Source organism: Polypterus senegalus, chromosome 1 (genome assembly GCF_016835505.1).
Source record: "Polypterus senegalus isolate Bchr_013 chromosome 1, ASM1683550v1, whole genome shotgun sequence".
Taxonomy (NCBI): domain Eukaryota; kingdom Metazoa; phylum Chordata; class Cladistia; order Polypteriformes; family Polypteridae; genus Polypterus; species Polypterus senegalus.
In genome coordinates, this window is record NC_053154.1 from 85,909,751 (window position 1) to 85,927,266 (window position 17,516).

At 40.6% G+C, this 17,516-nt stretch overlaps 1 protein-coding gene across 1 annotated transcript; it reads right to left on the reverse strand.

The window, feature by feature from the left end:
- Window positions 1–14,180: 14,180 nt before the first annotated feature.
- Window positions 14,181–16,587, reverse strand: LOC120525469 (zona pellucida sperm-binding protein 3-like). The gene is made up of 9 exons (XM_039747833.1): window positions 16,002–16,587; window positions 15,772–15,884; window positions 15,578–15,681; window positions 15,286–15,460; window positions 15,041–15,152; window positions 14,845–14,933; window positions 14,697–14,773; window positions 14,543–14,611; window positions 14,181–14,476 (listed from the first exon to the last, which is right to left on the reverse strand). Exons 1-9 carry the CDS (start codon window positions 16,509–16,511, stop codon window positions 14,181–14,183), a joined length of 1,545 nt encoding a protein of 514 aa, XP_039603767.1. The 5' UTR covers window positions 16,512–16,587.
- Between the last annotated feature and the right edge of the window lie 929 nt (window positions 16,588–17,516).

The following is a 17,516-nucleotide window of genomic DNA, read 5'->3' on the forward strand; positions in this document are numbered from 1 at the left end:
ATGTTAAACCAAGTCGTCACTACGGTGTTCCCAAATACGCACTTTGCTGATAAACTGAGCGCACTGAGTTTGCACGGCGCTTTGGTGACTTTGAAGAACAAAAAAAGTCCGTCTACATGCGGCTCGAACCTTGTGCATGTTTGGTAGCACATATCTGTGTGAGAAGCTCTTCTCAGTGATAAAGACTAACAAAACAGCACACAGGAGTCGCCTCACTGATGAGCACCTGCAATCCATCCTGAGAATCTCCACAACACAGAACCTCACACCAAACAGAAACGAACCTGTCGCCAAAAAGATGCCAGGCGTCCAGCTCTAAAATGACATATGAGCAAAGACAACTGAATGATTTGATTTGTTATTGCTGAAAGGAACACATTTTATTTATATTTCCAGGTTTTGTTATGCAGCATGTTCATATTTGAATTTGTATAATTTTGACAGGATATATTTTTATGGAGAGCAAAATATAATAAGTTGTTTAAGGTTTGAGTTGATTTATTCACGAATAATATTCCTGTCTGTTTTTACCATTCCTACCAAAGATATTTCTGTCGACTAAATAAAAATTCCTTCTATTTAAAATTTAAATAGAACTTGAACAAATACTAATATAAGTTCATAATATCCACACAGACTTGCACGTAAGAGCGGGTGTCATCCGTTTTAACAAACAGCGTATTGCACTGATACGAAATAGCTGTGTGTGTATATATGTAGATATGTATGTATATGTATATATATGTTTATATATGTGTGTGTGTATATATATGTGTATATGTATAGATATGTATATATATATATGTTTGTGTGTGTGTGTAAATATATATATATATATTTATATTTATATATATATATATATGACAGCAACACTCATCACTCACAACAGTGACAAAACAATTACATTGACAATCATGTTACGTTATTTTCAAAATGTTTCCTTTTCTTTTTCATTGCTTCTTTAACACACTACTTCTCCGCTGCGAAGCGCGGGTATTTTGCTAGTCATAATAATAACTGTAAAAAGGGTAACCATTAAACAGAACGGTCTGATTACAATAAAAAAACGATCTTGATTTATTAGTACAACGTTTAAAGTTTAAAGTTAAAAGTTTTCTTCTTCTCGTTCTGCAGCACAATTAGCATTAACACTCAATCGGGCCAGCTGAATCCAGCTGCACTCTGATTGGTCACGAACTGACAGTACACATGCACATGTGCGCATGAGTCCTCTGCAATCTGCTCTATGCACCTGCTGCAGCAGGAAGAGTTTAAAAGGCCGTCGTGCACTCAGTTTAGTGATTGATTTGTTTTTCTACTTGGTTTCTTTTTCGTTGTTGTATATGTGGGAGAACATTTTTGTTGTTTGCAGTCTATGGTTATTGGGATGGGGGTGTTTTGTTTCTTTTGCTGTCTTTTGGGTGGTTTCCCATTATTGGGATTAACTGGTCAAATTGATGATTTTCAGGATGTTGAATGGGAGTATGATATTCTATCTCGGAAGACTGTGGTTAAGCTTGTTCCAGGGTCTTCAAAACTCATGCTCTTTATGCCTGCTGAAGGTTGTTCCTTTTGTTGTAACTCCTTTTCCAAACAGCCTTTTGGATCCTCAAGCACTGACTGGTTCCAGTGCCAAACTTCCACCAGCACTGAAAGCTTTGTTGCAGCCTACATCTCTAAGGCCTGTGGTAACACTACCCACTTACCCCAAATCTGATGTGTCTTTGACTTGCAGCCTCTCTAATATGGTGGTGAAGGTTAAAAAAGTGTTCTTTAGGTTTGGCTGCACTGAGGCAGAACTTTTGCTTGGTAATGACTGCAAAAGCAGTGGAAGAGATGATGCCAGTGGAGACCTGCTCTTTAATTATCCTCTGAATGCCTGTGGTGGTAAAAAATCAGTAAGTATGTACAGTATTTGAATATAGTCTGCATGATATTGTATTGTGGTGATCTTGGTTTATACATGGGTACTGCTTAGCTATCCAGTAGTTCATAATGGCATTCTGCCTATGACTTTAGATACATGAGGGGTGTCTGACATATGAGAATATCCTCCATTCCAAACCAGGAATGCCAGGAGTAATCCATAGAAAGCAGCCTGTCAATATTGCTCTGAAATGTTGTTATTTCAGGTAAGTAAATGGAATGCCTTTTACTTGTATCAGCTGTTTGGCCCTGCCTGCCCCAATTTAGAATTGTAACCTTAACCATCTACTTGTATAGGGACTACCGTGTATACAAAGGTGCAGTGCACCCTACCTGGAGTGCCCCTTCTGGTGTACAGTCCCTTCATCATTCTGGCATGATTTTGAAGATGATGGATGGTAATCTAAATATCCAGACATTGACATTTGCTCTTGGCTGATACTGACATTTCATGTGCCTTGCTAAAGGTGTTGTATTTTTTGGGAGTAGCTAATGTGGTGGACTTGCTTCTTTGTACAGCTACCTTTTCCAAGCCATCTGAAGCTAAAGAATATCATTTGGGCCAAGAAATTCACCTTCAGGCGGTTAGTTGCCCCAACAGTACCAGACAGTGGCTCTTCCTTCACTCCTGGTATGCAACTCCTAGTCCACATCCTAATTCCCACCCACAATACACAGTAAGACAACTATGGGTAAGTTTTGATTCTTAAACTAGATTAACAGATTAGTACCAATTTCTAATTGCAACAAGGTTAATAGTGGGATTTTAACTGAAAATGAAAAACACCCTTTTGGACCAAAACTCCTACTGTTTAATGTGCTGCAAACTTGCAGGTGTATGGTGGATAGTAAACAGGAAAGCTGCACCTCCAGATTTGAGAGGCCAAGGATGGCTAATGTTGTCTAATTCACAGTATCTGCTTTTCAGTTTAATGACCACAAGCAGGTAAAGCCCTGGTCTTCCCCAATAGATCTATTAGTGATGTGCTTGACATGGCAGGTGTCCCAAGAAACATAAACCAGCATAAAAAGCCATTTTACACCCTGCTTACAGGTTTACTTTCATTGCAAGATGTTCACGAAGAAAGGCCAAGATGTGACCAACACTGCCAAGTTCTGCACTTACAACAAAAAACTGTCAAGGTTGTGTGTGTGTATGTGTATTTAATGAAATGTAGTGGTGTTTATTCCATTTAGGCATCACAATTGCCCATGCAGGTGGCAGGAGCCTGGCGGTCATGACAGAGTATGTGAATGCTGTGACTCGGTTTGTGGCCCTTCAGAATATGAAGAAGGTAAGAATCATATTTGAATGGTCTCCACCATTCTGACCAACTGAAGGGAATCTGTCCTACACCTAATCATTCTGCTTATCTTGCTAGTCACTGAAAGCAATGGTCCAGTGCTGGTGAAGGGGGCTGGCGAAGGGCACCACGGCGGGCGGCACCCTGGGTCTGGCGAAGGGCACAAAGGATTTTGGCATGGAGGTTGTTCTTGGACATGATGCAGACCTGATGCCACTGGAAATCATGAGGCATATAGTATGTGTAATAGTTGCCTGTTAACCCTGCATTTAAAGGTACAGTCAATAAGAAAGTGTCTACCTAGAGTGTCAAGACTCATTTGAAAAGCTGGAAAGAGCTGGGATATACTATGTCTTTGTTACAGTCATCCATTCTGGCGCTTTTGTTTGACTCCTGCGATGAAGATGTGGGTTTTGTTCACTTGGCAAGTTGGAACAAGCTTAATTGAGGATAAAAAGTCCTTTCTGACAAATGGAAATTGTCCCTACCAGTGACTGGATTGTGACCCAGCAATACTAGTTTTGCTAGTTGAAGTTGGTAACATGTAGGTTAATCTTAAGCACTGTACCTGAAATGTCCCTCTTGGAGCTCCTTGGTCTGGCAGTCCATGGTAGTTCTGTGATTTGGCCTTTAATCAGTTTTCTAGTGTTGGACAGCATGGTGTATAAAATGGCCAGTCCATGCCAATTGTATTTTCATAACTTGAACTAAATTGTTGTTCTAGTTTTACTAGAACTGAGACTAAGGCAGAGAAACTAAAGTGATGTGAACGAACAAAAATTGAGCAAATATGGCAATAGTGTTTTTGTTTACACCAGTTCAGTGGTGCAGAGGGGTTGTTTGTATAAAGGTCACTAAGAGCATTCAGTTCCATTATGCAGTGATCTAGCACCATGTGACTATAGTAAGCCCAAGATACAACTTCCATAACTGACCTATGTTTGAGCACATTTGGCTCGTCTGGTTGAAGCAGTGAGCACTTATGGTTGTCAGACTAGTTTAATAGGTTTGTGGGTAGAAAGCGAAAGTAACATGTGGAAATTACAGCACAGATGATGAAAGCACCTAGTGTGCAAGAAGAGTCTTGGAGTTTCAGGGCCAGGCCAGCTGGCTCAGTACTTGGTGAAAGTCCAGCACTTGACTGACCAATGACTGCACTTTATACAGGGACATGTGGTCTCAACTGCCATGTTTAAATTTGTCCACTGGTCTGTGCTAAATTTAGTTATTGGATTCCAATAACTTTGATTTTGTTTTATAGTCAAAATTGCTGAATTTGTGCACTTCCTGATCAAATAGGGGAGAAGATGCAAGGTGTGGCAGCAACTAGATGAACTAAGCTTCCAGACTGCACTCCCTCACCCACTGGGTTGATGCATGCAATTGGCATGTGCCTGTTGCTGTCTCTCTGAATGTCACCAATATGTTTGCACATGCATTTTATTTTAAACCCTGAATTTCCAGTTTGGCTAATATCTTTAATGAATGTGTATGACATATTTAGTCTGGTTGATCAGACAACCACAGTGAAAAGGCACAGGGTGAGGTAGACAGTAATGTGCTGCACTGAACAGGGTGGATATTAGCCCAACAGGTGCTCATTGCTGCTGTTCTAGGCATCTAAGTTAGCAATATGAAAGTAAAGTGCACTGCAGCGGTTTATTTTATTTTTGTTCTGACTGCCAAAATGGAAGATTAAGAGTTTAGGTTTTTAAAGGAAAATAAGGAGGACTATTACAAGAAAGTGAGGAAGATTCTTGTGGAGGATAGGTGTATAGACTTTATTTATAAATAAGACCATAAACGGTTTTCTATTTTATACAAAATGGGATTAGACTAAATACAATATTTTAAACTACATTTTGACCTTAAACTATTGGTTTTTCCTTCACCTTTTTAGTGGACAGTCTGTATTAAAATTAAAGCATCAGAATTAAAAGCTTTTAAAAATGAAATATTTCAATTAAGGTCAAAATTGATTTTTTTTTGTGCACCACTCTACTTTCATTTGTATTGAATGAGAACGAATTAACGAATAAAACGTCAAATTTAGAACACATGGAGGGTGCAGAGCAAATGCGGTCTGTCCGTGCTCTCCCCATTATAAATGTAACATTCTCTTCTCTTCAAATGCACCTTACCTACAGTATGTGCAAAGAATGCTGATGAGATATGAAAAGTAACCAGTAGTCAATGTGCATCCTATAACTGAACCTTCCTTTTAAATTACCTTGTTGATCAGGTGGGCCTCTGTTGAAGTGGTTTTAGTAGCCCGGCACACTGTAATGTAGAAAATCAAACTGGTCATCACAGTTATAGAAGATGTGAAGGATGTTACTTCCCAATTTAAAGAAATGATGTCACTTAAGGCAAAAAACCCTACTCTGCCCCTTCTTATACAGTTCCTCTGTGATCTGAGACCAGTCTAACTTGTCATTGATGTGGACCCCCAACTGCTAGCAGGAATGCACCACCTCTACATTCACTCCCTGAATAGTTATTGGACATAGAGTCTCTTTGGTGCAGTTCCTTGGTTTTCCTGATTTTAAGGTGCAGGCAATTGTCTTTACAGCAAGAAACAAACTTCCCCACCTGACTCCTATACTCTGTCTCATTCCCTTAATCATTATATCCCATAAGTGCAGAATCATCTGCTGTTATATGTATAGTCTGAGATGTACAGAGTGAAGTGAGAAGGGGACAGGGCTGTTCCCAGTGGTGCTCCAGGGTTGCTGACATCTGTATCAGAAACACAGTCCATGAGGCTCACAAACTTCAGTCTGCCTGACACTCCATTATCCAGGACACCATAGACTCATCCCCCTCCATATCTCTGAGCATATCCCTTTAAAGAATTGTCTGGATGTTATTGAAGGCACTGGAGAAATCAAAAACGTAATCCTCACAGTACTGAATAGGCCTGTTGTATCAGATATTTACATCATTCACTCCAATTTTTGTCCTATGGGCAAACTGCAGTGGGTCCAGGTGTTCTACTACAAGAGGATCAAATACTCCAGGACCAGCCTCTGAAAGGTCTTCTTGATGAAAGATATAAGTGGCACTTGTGAATGCCAGCTAATGCCATTGCCACAGACTAATGTCTGTAGTTATTAAGTGAACATCAATCTGCATTTTTTGGAACAGGAACAATGTAGGATGATTTCCACAGCAGTGGCACTTTCTGAAGCTTTACGGACAGACTTCACAAGTGGCAGAGACACCACAAAGTGGTCAGCACAGACCTTTAGAACTCAAGGACTGACTGCATCTGCTCCCAAAACTTTTCCTGTGTGTAGCTGTGATGGTGCAGGTTAGTTCTATGCTCCTGTTTGTCTTTGGAAGCTTCTTGAACCCACCTCCATCAATAACGTAGTCAAGGATGAGCCGGGCAAATAAGGACATATACATAAAGCAAGGGGTAGGTGTTCAAGTGCTCAGTACTCTTACTGAAAACAAAGTCAAAAACAAAGTGTCCAAATTAGTGCAGTGCAATCTTCAGTAAATAAAGAAATAGTCCTTAAGAAAACAGTGATAGTCCGAGTTAAAATCAGGAATTAAAATGAGAGTAAAAGCAACACTTTCATTGGGTCTTTAATGTTCCGTCAGATCCTAGATGAGTCTGGCAGAAGTTCTTCTTTGTCTCCCCAGCTCAGATATTACTTGCTGGCAGGGATTCCAGCAGCCGCTTGTCCTCACCACACAACCTCTGTCCTTGCTGTCTCAAGCGGCACTGGCCAGACTACTCAGGGTTGGTTGTGTTCCCGTCATCCTTCATGATCCCCTTTCTTATCTTGGCTCTATGGGGAGGACTCTACCTCGATCTCACCCAATCCTCTACACATAATCAATTGGTCCTCCGCAGGACCAACAATCGAGCTTGCTCTCCTGCAATGGCTGGCTAATCCTGCCTCTCCACGCGATTCTGTTTTTGCAGCTCACTGTTTCTGATCTCTCTTTGTTCCTATTTTTCTTTCCTGACCAGCCCATTCTGTGCCATGCAGGCTCCTAATTTGCAGCCTCTCCTAATGGAGCACAGTAAGAATGAGGCACCTGACTGATACTCACACTTACCCATGCATACTAAATCAGACAGGCACCTCCATCATCACAAGAGTGGTGTGCAATCGTGCACAACCAGCTCTCTCCTTTGGAGCCTACCAGTCAAGGGCCATGATTATTTATTTAAAGTCCACCAGAAGGCATAGATCATCTATTACATATTGTGGCTGCGATGGGATCGAGAGAAGTCTCCCCAGGGATTCAGAAGGCACCCGTGTTTGGTTGTGAGGTATACAGGAGAAGTGCTGATGGAGGCAGTCATGACTAAAGCTGTAAGCGGAACGAAATGCAGTTGCTAATGTCTCTGCTGACTGCCAGACCCGAGAATCGCGAGCTGGGGCCACAACTAAGGAAGATGAGCTGGACTAAAAGAGAGAGGAAAAAAGAGAATGTAAGTAAAATATGGTGAGAGGCAGGAATGCGACTCAATACTGTAAAGGGGGAGGTGCAGCCCGGCTCATCCTTGATTACATTATTGATGGTGGAGGGTTCAAGAGGCTCCCAAAAACTAACATGAGCATTGAACTAACCTGCACCATCACAGAAACACTCAGGAAAAGCTGTGAGACCAGATGGAGTCAGTTCTTGGGTTTTTAAGTTCTGTGCTGACCAACTTTGTGGTGCCTCTGCCACTTTTGAAGTCTTTTCCTAATGCTTCAGAAAGTGCCACTGCTGTGGAAAACATCCTACATTGTTCCTGTCCCAAAAAATGCAGGTGCCCCTTCACGTAATGACTAAAGAATTAGTCTGCAGCAATGGCATTAGCTGCATTTGGCAAGTGGCATTCCCAGGAATGAAACTGTTGTAATTCCCGGGAAACCGGGAACGGCCGAGCGCGCATATATAAAAAGTAAAAGTAAAAAATCGAGAAATAACAGAGTTGTAGTTGAAAATAATTAAGTGGAACGGTCTTTTGGCCCACGGTGTAGTGTGTTGCCGATTAATTTAGTCAACAACAGACCAGCTGCAGTCAGTCTCCTGGCTCCGACTAAGACAGAGCACAGTGGACTGGGAGGAGTCTGCACTCTGCAGTTCACGAATGCTGGGACAGGGCAGACTTCATTGACGTCTGTCAGACAACAGCTTTGAACAGCAACTTGAAATTGCAATACATCAGTCTGTTGCATCCGTATTATCTGTGCCTAGAAACTTGCCATCACAGAATGATGACAAGAAACTGTATGCATCACTAACAACTGAAATTTGCGGTGTTTCAGAGCAACAGCAAGAGCGGGCGTGGTTTAGAACAAGGGTATCAGTATCTGATAACTGTGCCACCTATTTCAGTGGAGGCAGAGTGTGCTTTCTCAGCGGCTGACATACTCAGCACGAAGGTGCGCTCTTGCCTGGACGGCCTCACACTGGACATGTTGTGCTTTCTACACTCTTATTACCACAACTAACTAGATACATATACTTATATGACAGCATGAACTGCTTGTAGATAAGTTTAGTCTTTTATTTGTGTCAACATATTGCAGTAGTTTTATTAAAAATAAGTGTTGGTTGTTCTAAAACCGTTCACATGTGAGATGCCCGTGAACTGTGTCATCCCCAGGAGCCCGGGATTCCCGGGAATGACATTCGAGATTCCCGAATTACCGGGAATGGATAAACCTGTCCGGGAATAGATTCCCTACTGGTAGCACTGGGAGGATTATGTTTTTTGATTTCTCCAGTGCCTTCAATAACATCCAGACATTATGTTAGAGGGATAAGATCAGAGATATGGAGGGGGATGAGTCTATGGTGTCCTGGATAATGGAGTGTCAGGCAGACTGAAGTTTGTGAGACTCATGGACTGTGTTTCTGATACAGATGTCAGCAACCCTGGAGCACCACTGGGAACAGCCCTGTCCCCTTCTCACTTCACTCTGTACATCTCATACTATAAATATAACAGCAGATGATTCTGCACTTATGGGATATAATGATTAAGGGAATGAGACAGAGTATAGGAGTCAGGTGGAGAAGTTTGTTTCTTGCTGTAAAGACAATTGTCTGCACCTTAAAATCAGCAAAATCAAGGAACTGATTATAGACTTTCACTGTAAAAAACAGACTCTATGTTCAATAACTATTAAGGGAGTGAATGGAGATGGTGCATTCCTGCTAGCAGTTGGGGGTCCACATCAATGACAATTTAGACTGGTCTCAGATCACAGAAGAACTGTATAAGAAGCAGCAAAGCAGGCTTTTCTGCCTTATGCAACAGTGCTTTTTTAATGTGGGAAGGAACATCTTTCACATCTTCTACAACTCTGTGATGACCAGTTTGATTTTCTACGCTATGGTGTGCTGGGCTGCTAACATCACTTCAAGAGAGTCCCACCTGATCAACAAGCTAATAGAGTAGTACTCTAGTAGAGAACGAGAGAGTTGAAACAAATCTGAGTGCCATTATGAACAATGCTGTCCATACTCTGACGCACTAACACTGAGGAGTTGCAGAAAATGTATTATACAATAGAAGCGTGTCAAATAAACTATGGGGATCCTTTATAGCAGCAGCAAAACATTTGCAAATTCCTCACTGTGACTGTGACAGCTAAGAAAAAACTTTCCTTTCTTTTTAATTGTCTTGGTTTATAGTCATTCTGGTGTGTGTACAGACAATTGTGTGTATGTATTCATTTATTTACTTACTTTCTTATCTAACGCTTAATGTATTTATTTATTTAAAGATCTTCTGTATAAAGCCAAATTTCATACTGGGGATAAAGAAAGTTCTATCTTCTTCCTATCTATATTATGTTAGTATAGATATCGTTTCCACTTCTGATTATACTTTGTGAATTTATATATTTTTATATAATACTGTTAGCTAATCAGGCACCAGTTATAAGGATATTATACAAAGAAGGTATTTTATTGCTGAGCTATTTTAATTTCAGTTTCACATTCTCAGGGCAATGTCCAGTGTACAAATATGTGCAGCTTAATAATGATTTTCACTCATTTATAATTTTTAATGTAGTTAAATGTTAGCATCTGATGGCCTAATATTAGTTCACCAATAATGTAAAGGTATGCAGTAAAAATGTACACATATCAAGTCAAAGTTATATTTGATTGTAAAAGTTATTAGTCCTGTATTAATGAGATTTGCTGCTTTCTTGTTGATTCAAGTGAAACCTGAGCAGTGAGAGTCCACTACCTTCTCAAAAAACATGTTGTTATTTCCCTTTAAATATATTTTGCTGAAACTTTTGGCAATTTTGTATTCTAAATTTACCAACACAGAATATTGACATGTATAGATTATTTTGTTACTAAATCCAATCACACAGAAAGCTTTAGGACTGTGTTAGTGTTTCTAAAAATGATTTTTCATATCAGATGGCACAGTACCTCAGTGAACCATCATTCTTCAAACCATATCCGTGATGTTGAAAAAGTGGACATTTCTTTGCCAAAAACATAAATCATACTATATTGAGCATTAGACATTAATATATATTATTATGCATGGAGACATTTTAGCTAACTCTGTCTCGTGTGCTTGCTTATAATCAGATAATGGCTGCACTCAAAAATTCCAGGAATTAGAGAAGGTAATGAACATGTGAAAGAAGTTCAAACCAAGTCTGATCTGTGAATTTAACTGCACTAAGATAATCCAGACTTTGATGGACATCGCATCTGTTTGCTCTTCATTTCAGAGATGCAAGAAAAGGGAACACTGAAAATCATTAGATTGGAAAATGATAGCATCTCCTGTACAAATTCTGATACAACTGTTCTCGCTCGCGTTTATAACTTACAATGTGAAGACCTGGCCTAACTGTTTCCTTGTAGTAATGTAGTGAAATGTAGTGAAACATTTGCTTCTCTCCTGCCTACAAGAAAGAAACAGTGGGAGGTCTGGAAAGGTTCAGAAACTTACCACAGCTGAAATGCTCAACATTTTAAAGAACTCTGCTACAGCAGGGCAGAGCTTAAGCTTTACTGAGTTGACTTGGAAGTAGGTAAGGCATCCAAAGCTTTGGTTTCAGTTCATGCATGTCTCAGAGAGCTTGTAAGGAAGAGTGGTGGGTATAAATGGAAGGTGATCCTAAATTTAAGATAGAGAGTTTATGTACCAAGGTGTCAAGCTCTGGGTGGATGGAGGTGTACATCAACACAGGCAGAAAGAGCAGAAGTACACCTGAAAGAGAACCAAAACTACTCCAATATCAAGAAAACGAGACGAACTGAAGTCAATCTACTTTCCTAACATCCCTGGAGAAGAAAACCAGACGAGTCAGCAAGGAATCAGGCTGCAGATTATGCAGGAAATTGAAAAGAATGATGGAAATCTGCCACATGTAGAAATCCCGATACAGATGACCTTTTTCTTTTGTTTGTAGTAGATCATTCTTGACAATCTACAAGTAACTGATGGCTTGGTGAAATGGCCTGCTCTTTAAAATTATTTACATGTAAAATAAGCACTTTGAGCTACTGTTTGTATGAAAATGTGCTATATAAATAAATGTTAAAATAAGTTAACCCTTTTATTTGTCATTCCCTAAAAACATGTCTTGACTAAAGAATTTACAGTATGAAAGCATATCTCAGCAGAAGTAATCAGTATTAGCAACACATGTTTGTGTGCTTTACCTCCTGGTTTTCTTTATATTGTATTGCATTTGAAATGTTTGTTGAGTGAATGTGGGTAATTGGGTTGGACAGGGTAGACTTCTGATTGATAAATGTTTATTTTTCTTTGTAGCTTTTTATTAAAATGCCCAACATCACAATTTCATAGCCATTAAGTTGATAGGTAGTATTTGCCTTCACTAACTGTAGCAATTAAAATGGATGAAGTACAGCAGGGGCAGAGATCAAAGATCTGTGTGCACTCTCAGTGTCTGAAGCAGAGCACAAATTTTCACATTCCCAAAAAAAAAAAAAACCCCAAAACACAGGCCACCTGCCAGGTCCAGTGACCACATTATCACAACACTAGCCAAGTAACAGACCACTTTTGATAACCGCATATTTCTATCAAAATGTATCAAAAAAAATAATTGGAATCAATTCTATTTACTGCAACCTAAGGAATAAAATCTTATTCTGCATTGAAAAAAGGTAAACACAGTTTGTTAACATACAGAACTTGGACTATGCCCTAAACAGGTTATTGGAGTTCTAGCTGTTCACAATCAGTTCAGTCACTGGTGTGGCTCAGATACACCTGACAGCTCAAGGAGTTTTATAAAATTACAGGCAATTTGAATTCTCTCTTTTTTGCCTATATGCCCACCCTACTAAGTAAGGCCATGAGACTAGCCTGTACCCAGATTCACAATGGTGCTAAAGAAAACAAAACACATGTACTGTAGCTATCTCAAACAAGTCATACAGTGGTCAGAAAGGCTATAAGGAAGATATCACACCTTCTGTCTAAAGTTGCCATAATTTCAAAGCCATGAACTAATTAACTTGATTACCTAATCATGTTTCCATGGTTTAAATTGTATTTATATTCCTGACCAATTACTAGCTGCAATCATGTTGGCCAGTAATGCCATATTGCAGCATACTTAAGTTGGAGGGGTGCATCAGTTAAGACTAAAATTTCTATACCCTTATTTCTCATTCTGATAAGACTAGAAACTTTGCCTCTAGTATTTAACTGACAGGTTTTAGTTTCCAGTTAATCTAGCAGACGTGTTAGGAGTGAAAACAGTCTATGCGGACATAAGATTGTCTAGACTGCACATCCCCTAGTATTCTATTAGAAGGACCAGCTCAAAAGTGGTGCAGGAACATCCACCATCTTGTACTCCGTTCTTACCCATTTCAGACCAAAAAACCCACTACAATGCACTTAAGTACAGTATACATCCCTGGAACTAGAGCATGACCCCAATAAATTCAATTGTTGGGAAACATGCCTCTCCCATAGAAACAAGTCAGAGTTTAGCATGTAGAGGGAAGGAAGTCAGAGAGAATGGGTTGTAATTTACTAATTGAGAGGGTGGGTGTAGCATTCAAGTCATAAGCTGACAAATCCTTCTTTAGGGACATTTTGGTACAGAGATAATTTGAATAGCTGCAGGAGTCATTAATTTCTGACCATATCTAGTAGCTGTGCAACTAAGCTAGAAAGCTGATGGGACAGTAATTAGTCAAATTGGAATAGTTTGGTTTAACCATACATTCATTCTGTTAGTCCAAACGTTTAGCTTTTTCCTTTAAGCATGGTAGAGCAAGACTAATTTATAGTAGTACTACCACACCACCAGCCTCTATTCTCCAAGCTATTAAAATTAGACATTTCAATTTTGCTTAAGATGGTAGAAAGAGCAAACGATTACTTTGTTTTATGTTTATGTAGCAATCTGCAATGAATAGGTTTGTCTATCAATAGAAAGCAAACCCAAACTTACAATGGCTGCCAAGATTGAATCAATAACCAATTGTGACCAAGTTTGTAGAAGATCACCTTTGAATAGCACCCCAATACCTGAGGGTGGAAGTTCACCCTGCAGGAAAAGACAGCTCCAGTATTTAAACCCAGAATGCCTCCAAGATTCAAATGGATTTCCAAAGTATTAAAAGGGTACAAAAACCATTAACTTTGTTTTATACAACAAACTGTCCAACACTAGAAATTTGAAATTGATCAAGCCTACTCAATGTGAAACCTAAATATTGGCCAATAAATTAGCCAGGACATTTGGGAATATGCAGCATACTACCATTAATTGGTAATATGCCAACTGAAGACTAGATAAAGCTGCAGGGGTGATAAAATGCAGACTCTAGGCAGATACATATCTTTATTGACTGTACCTTTAAATACAGGGTTCACAGGCAAAGGTTTTAAAAGCCATTCCACATACTATACACCTTATGATTTCCAGAAGCATCAGGTCTGCATGAAGTCCAAGAAAAACCTCAAAACTGCCAAAATCCTTTAGATCCTTCGCCGGCCCCTGGGTGCCGGGCCGCAGGCCCTTCGCCGGCCCCTGGGTGCCGCGCCCCAGTGCCCGCCGCCGCCCCTGGGTGCCGCCGCCCGGTGCCCGCCGCCCCTGGGTGCCGCCGCCGTGGTGCCCCTTCGCCGCCCCTGGGTGCCGGCCGCCCGCCCTGGGTGCCCTTCGCCGCCCCTGGGTGCCGGCCGCCGTGCAGTGCCTTCGCCGCCCCTGGGTGCCGGGCCGTGTGCCCTTCGCCGGCCCCTGGGTGCCGGCCGCCGTGTGTGCCCCGCCGCCCCTGGGTGCGGCCGCCGGTGCCCTGGGTCGCCGCCCCTGGGTGCCGCCCTGGGTGCCCTTCGCCGGCCCCTGGCTTTATGGCATCATGGCTTATCTCCACTGGGCCATGGCTTTCTGTAACTGAAAAGATAAGCAGGTTTAATGTATTTGTAGGACAGCTTCCCTTCAGTTGGTTAGACTGGTGGATACCAAATACTGTTCTTACCTTCATCATATTCTGAAGGGCCACAGACCGAGTCACAGCATTCACATACTCTGTCATGACCACCAAGCTCCTGCCACCTGCATGGCCAATTGTAGTTGCGTTTATTCCATTCAGGCATCACATCTCATTACACACACACACTAGTTACCTTGCCAGTTTTTTGTTGTAAGTGCAGAACTTGGCAGTGTTGGTCACATCTTGGCTTTTCTTTGTGAACATCTTGCAGTGAAAGTAAACCTGTAAGCAGAATGGATGAAAAGTGTTTATGCCCATTCACATTCTCAGGACACCTGCCAAGTCAAGCACATCACTAAGTCTACTATTGGTGTAGACAAGGGCTTTACCTTCTTGTGGTCATTAAACTGGAAAGCAGATACTGCAAAGGAGACGACATTAGACATCCTTGGCCTCTCAAATCTGGAGGAGCAGCTTTCCTGTTTGCTATCCACCATACACCTGCAAGATTGTACTACATTAAACAGCAATTTTAACTGAAATCCCTTTAGGACCCCAAAAAAAAAAATTGGTTTCATTGTCATTTGCAACAAGGTTAATAGTATGAACAGATTAGTACCCATTTCTTACTTACCCATAGTTGTCTATTACTGTGTATTGTGGACGGGAATTAGGATTTGGACTTGGAGTTGCATAGCAGGAGTGAAGGAAGAGCCATTGTCTGGTACTGTTGGGGTAACTAACTGCCTGAAAGTGGATTTCTTGGCCCAAATGATATTCTTTAGCTTCAGATGGCTTGGAAAAGGTAGCTGTGGAAACAAACAAATCCACCACATTAGCTACTCCCAAAAACACCACCTCTAACAAGTCACTAAATATCAGTAAAAGCCAAGAGCAAAGCTCAAGGTGTGGATATTTCAGATTACCATCCATTAACTTCAAAACCATGCCAGAAGGATGATGAAGGGACTGCACACCAGAAGGGGCACTCCAGGTAGGGTGCACTGCACCTTTGTATACATGGTAGTACCTACAGTAGTAGATGGTCAATGTTAATTCTACATTATGGGCAGAAAGAGCCACACAGCTAATACAAGCAAATGGCATTCCATTTACTCACCTGAAATAACAACATTTCAGAGCAATATTGACAGGCTGCTTTCTATGGATTACTCCTGGCATATCTGGTTTGGAATGGAGGACATTCTCATATGTCAGACACCCCTCATGCATCTAAAGTCATAAGTAGAATGCCATCATGAACTACTGGATAGCTATGCAGTACACAGGTTTAAACCAAGATCACCACAAAGCAAAATCATGGAGTCTATACTCAAATAACATACTTACTAATCTTTTACCACCACAAGCATTCAGAGGATAATTAAAGAGCAGGTCTCCAGTGGCTTCATCTTTACCATTGCTTTTGCAGTTACTACCAAGAACAAGGTCTGCCTCAGTGCAGCCAAACCCAAAGAATGATTTTTTAACTCTCACTACCATGTTAGAGAGGCTACAAGTCAAAGACACATCAGATTTAGGATAACTGGGTAGTTTCACCACAGGCCTTGGAGATGTAGGGTTCAACAAAGCCTTCAGTGCTGGGGGCAATTTGGCACTGGGACCAGTCAGAGCTTGAGGATCCAAAAGACTGTTTGGAAAAGGAGTTACAACAAAAGGAACACCTTCAGCAGGCATAAAGAGCATGGGTTTTGAAGACCCTGGAACAAGCCCAGTTCCAGTCTTCTGGGATGGAATATCATACTTCCTTTCAGCAGCCTGAAAATCATCAATTGAATCAGTTAATCCCAATAATGGGAAACCACTCAAAAGACACCAAAAGAAACAAAACACCCCCATAGACTACAAATAACAAAAACTTCTCCCCTATATGTAGAGAAATGAAAAAGAAACCAAAGAGAAAAACAAGTCAATCACTAAAGTTAGTGTGCGACGGCCTTTTAAACTCTTCCTGCTGCGGCAGGTGCGTAGAGTGCAGATTGTGCACGCCTTATGCGCACGTGTACGGTCAGTTCGTGAGCAATCGGAGTGCAGTTGGGTTCAGCTGGCTCGACTGGGTGTTAATGCTAATTGTGCTGCGGAAGGAAAATAAGAAAACTTTTGAGTACTACTAAATCGAGATCGATTCAGAATGAAGTTCCCGATTCTTTATTGCAATCAGACCGATCTTTTTAATGTCACTTTTTTTGTTTACAGTTGTTATGATTAACTTGTTATTATTGTAATCACGGTTATAAATGTAATTCCAGTCATCTAGAGGCAATTCATGTAAGAATCACGTGCATACTGTTCACGAATAATTTATTAATCCTATTCACAGTTCGCAGTGTGTATTTAGTACGGTGCCTTGTTCTACACTTATTAGAAAATCTTTCTACGCCGGTTTTAAGGCACGCTTGATGATTAAGTTTACTCGAAATTATGACGTATATTTTTACAGTAAAAAGTGAAATAAGCAAACATAAAACAATGATTTTGAACAGAGAAATTAATGTAAATTTAAATTTATAGTGCCCTCAATATCATGTTCTTGTTTCAATGCTCAAGACTGTTTTAAGAGTTTGTTTTTTTCCCGTAATGCCACAATGGCACAGAATTAGTATATTTGCTTTAGAAATGGCCCTTTGCAACATAGCCGTAAATTAACCCCCTCTCCTTTCCACCGTGGAAAGCGAAATCAAAAAGATTATAAAGTAGACTTATTTTTTCTTATTTCTTCTTGTATTAAAGTTTTTGTTAGAGTACCTTATTTATTGTGGGACGTTTTCGACAAACTTGCTTACTTGCAGCACACCCTACACGAGGAAAAGTAAACTTTTCTCCAGTCAACACAAAGCGCTGTAG

Bases quoted from the DNA above. Each gene is read 5' to 3' on its own strand.
- LOC120525469 (XM_039747833.1), bottom strand. From the start codon at position 16,511: ATGGGGGTGTTTTGTTTCTTTTGGTGTCTTTTGAGTGGTTTCCCATTA. The intron at 15,682-15,771 runs GTGAGTAAATGG...CTACTACTGTAG, and splicing joins CTGAAATGTTGTTATTTCAG to GTACTACCATGTATACAAAG. The intron at 14,477-14,542 runs CAGGGCGGCACC...GGCGGGGCACAC, and splicing joins AGGGGCCGGCGAAGGGCACC to ACGGCGGCCGGCACCCAGGG.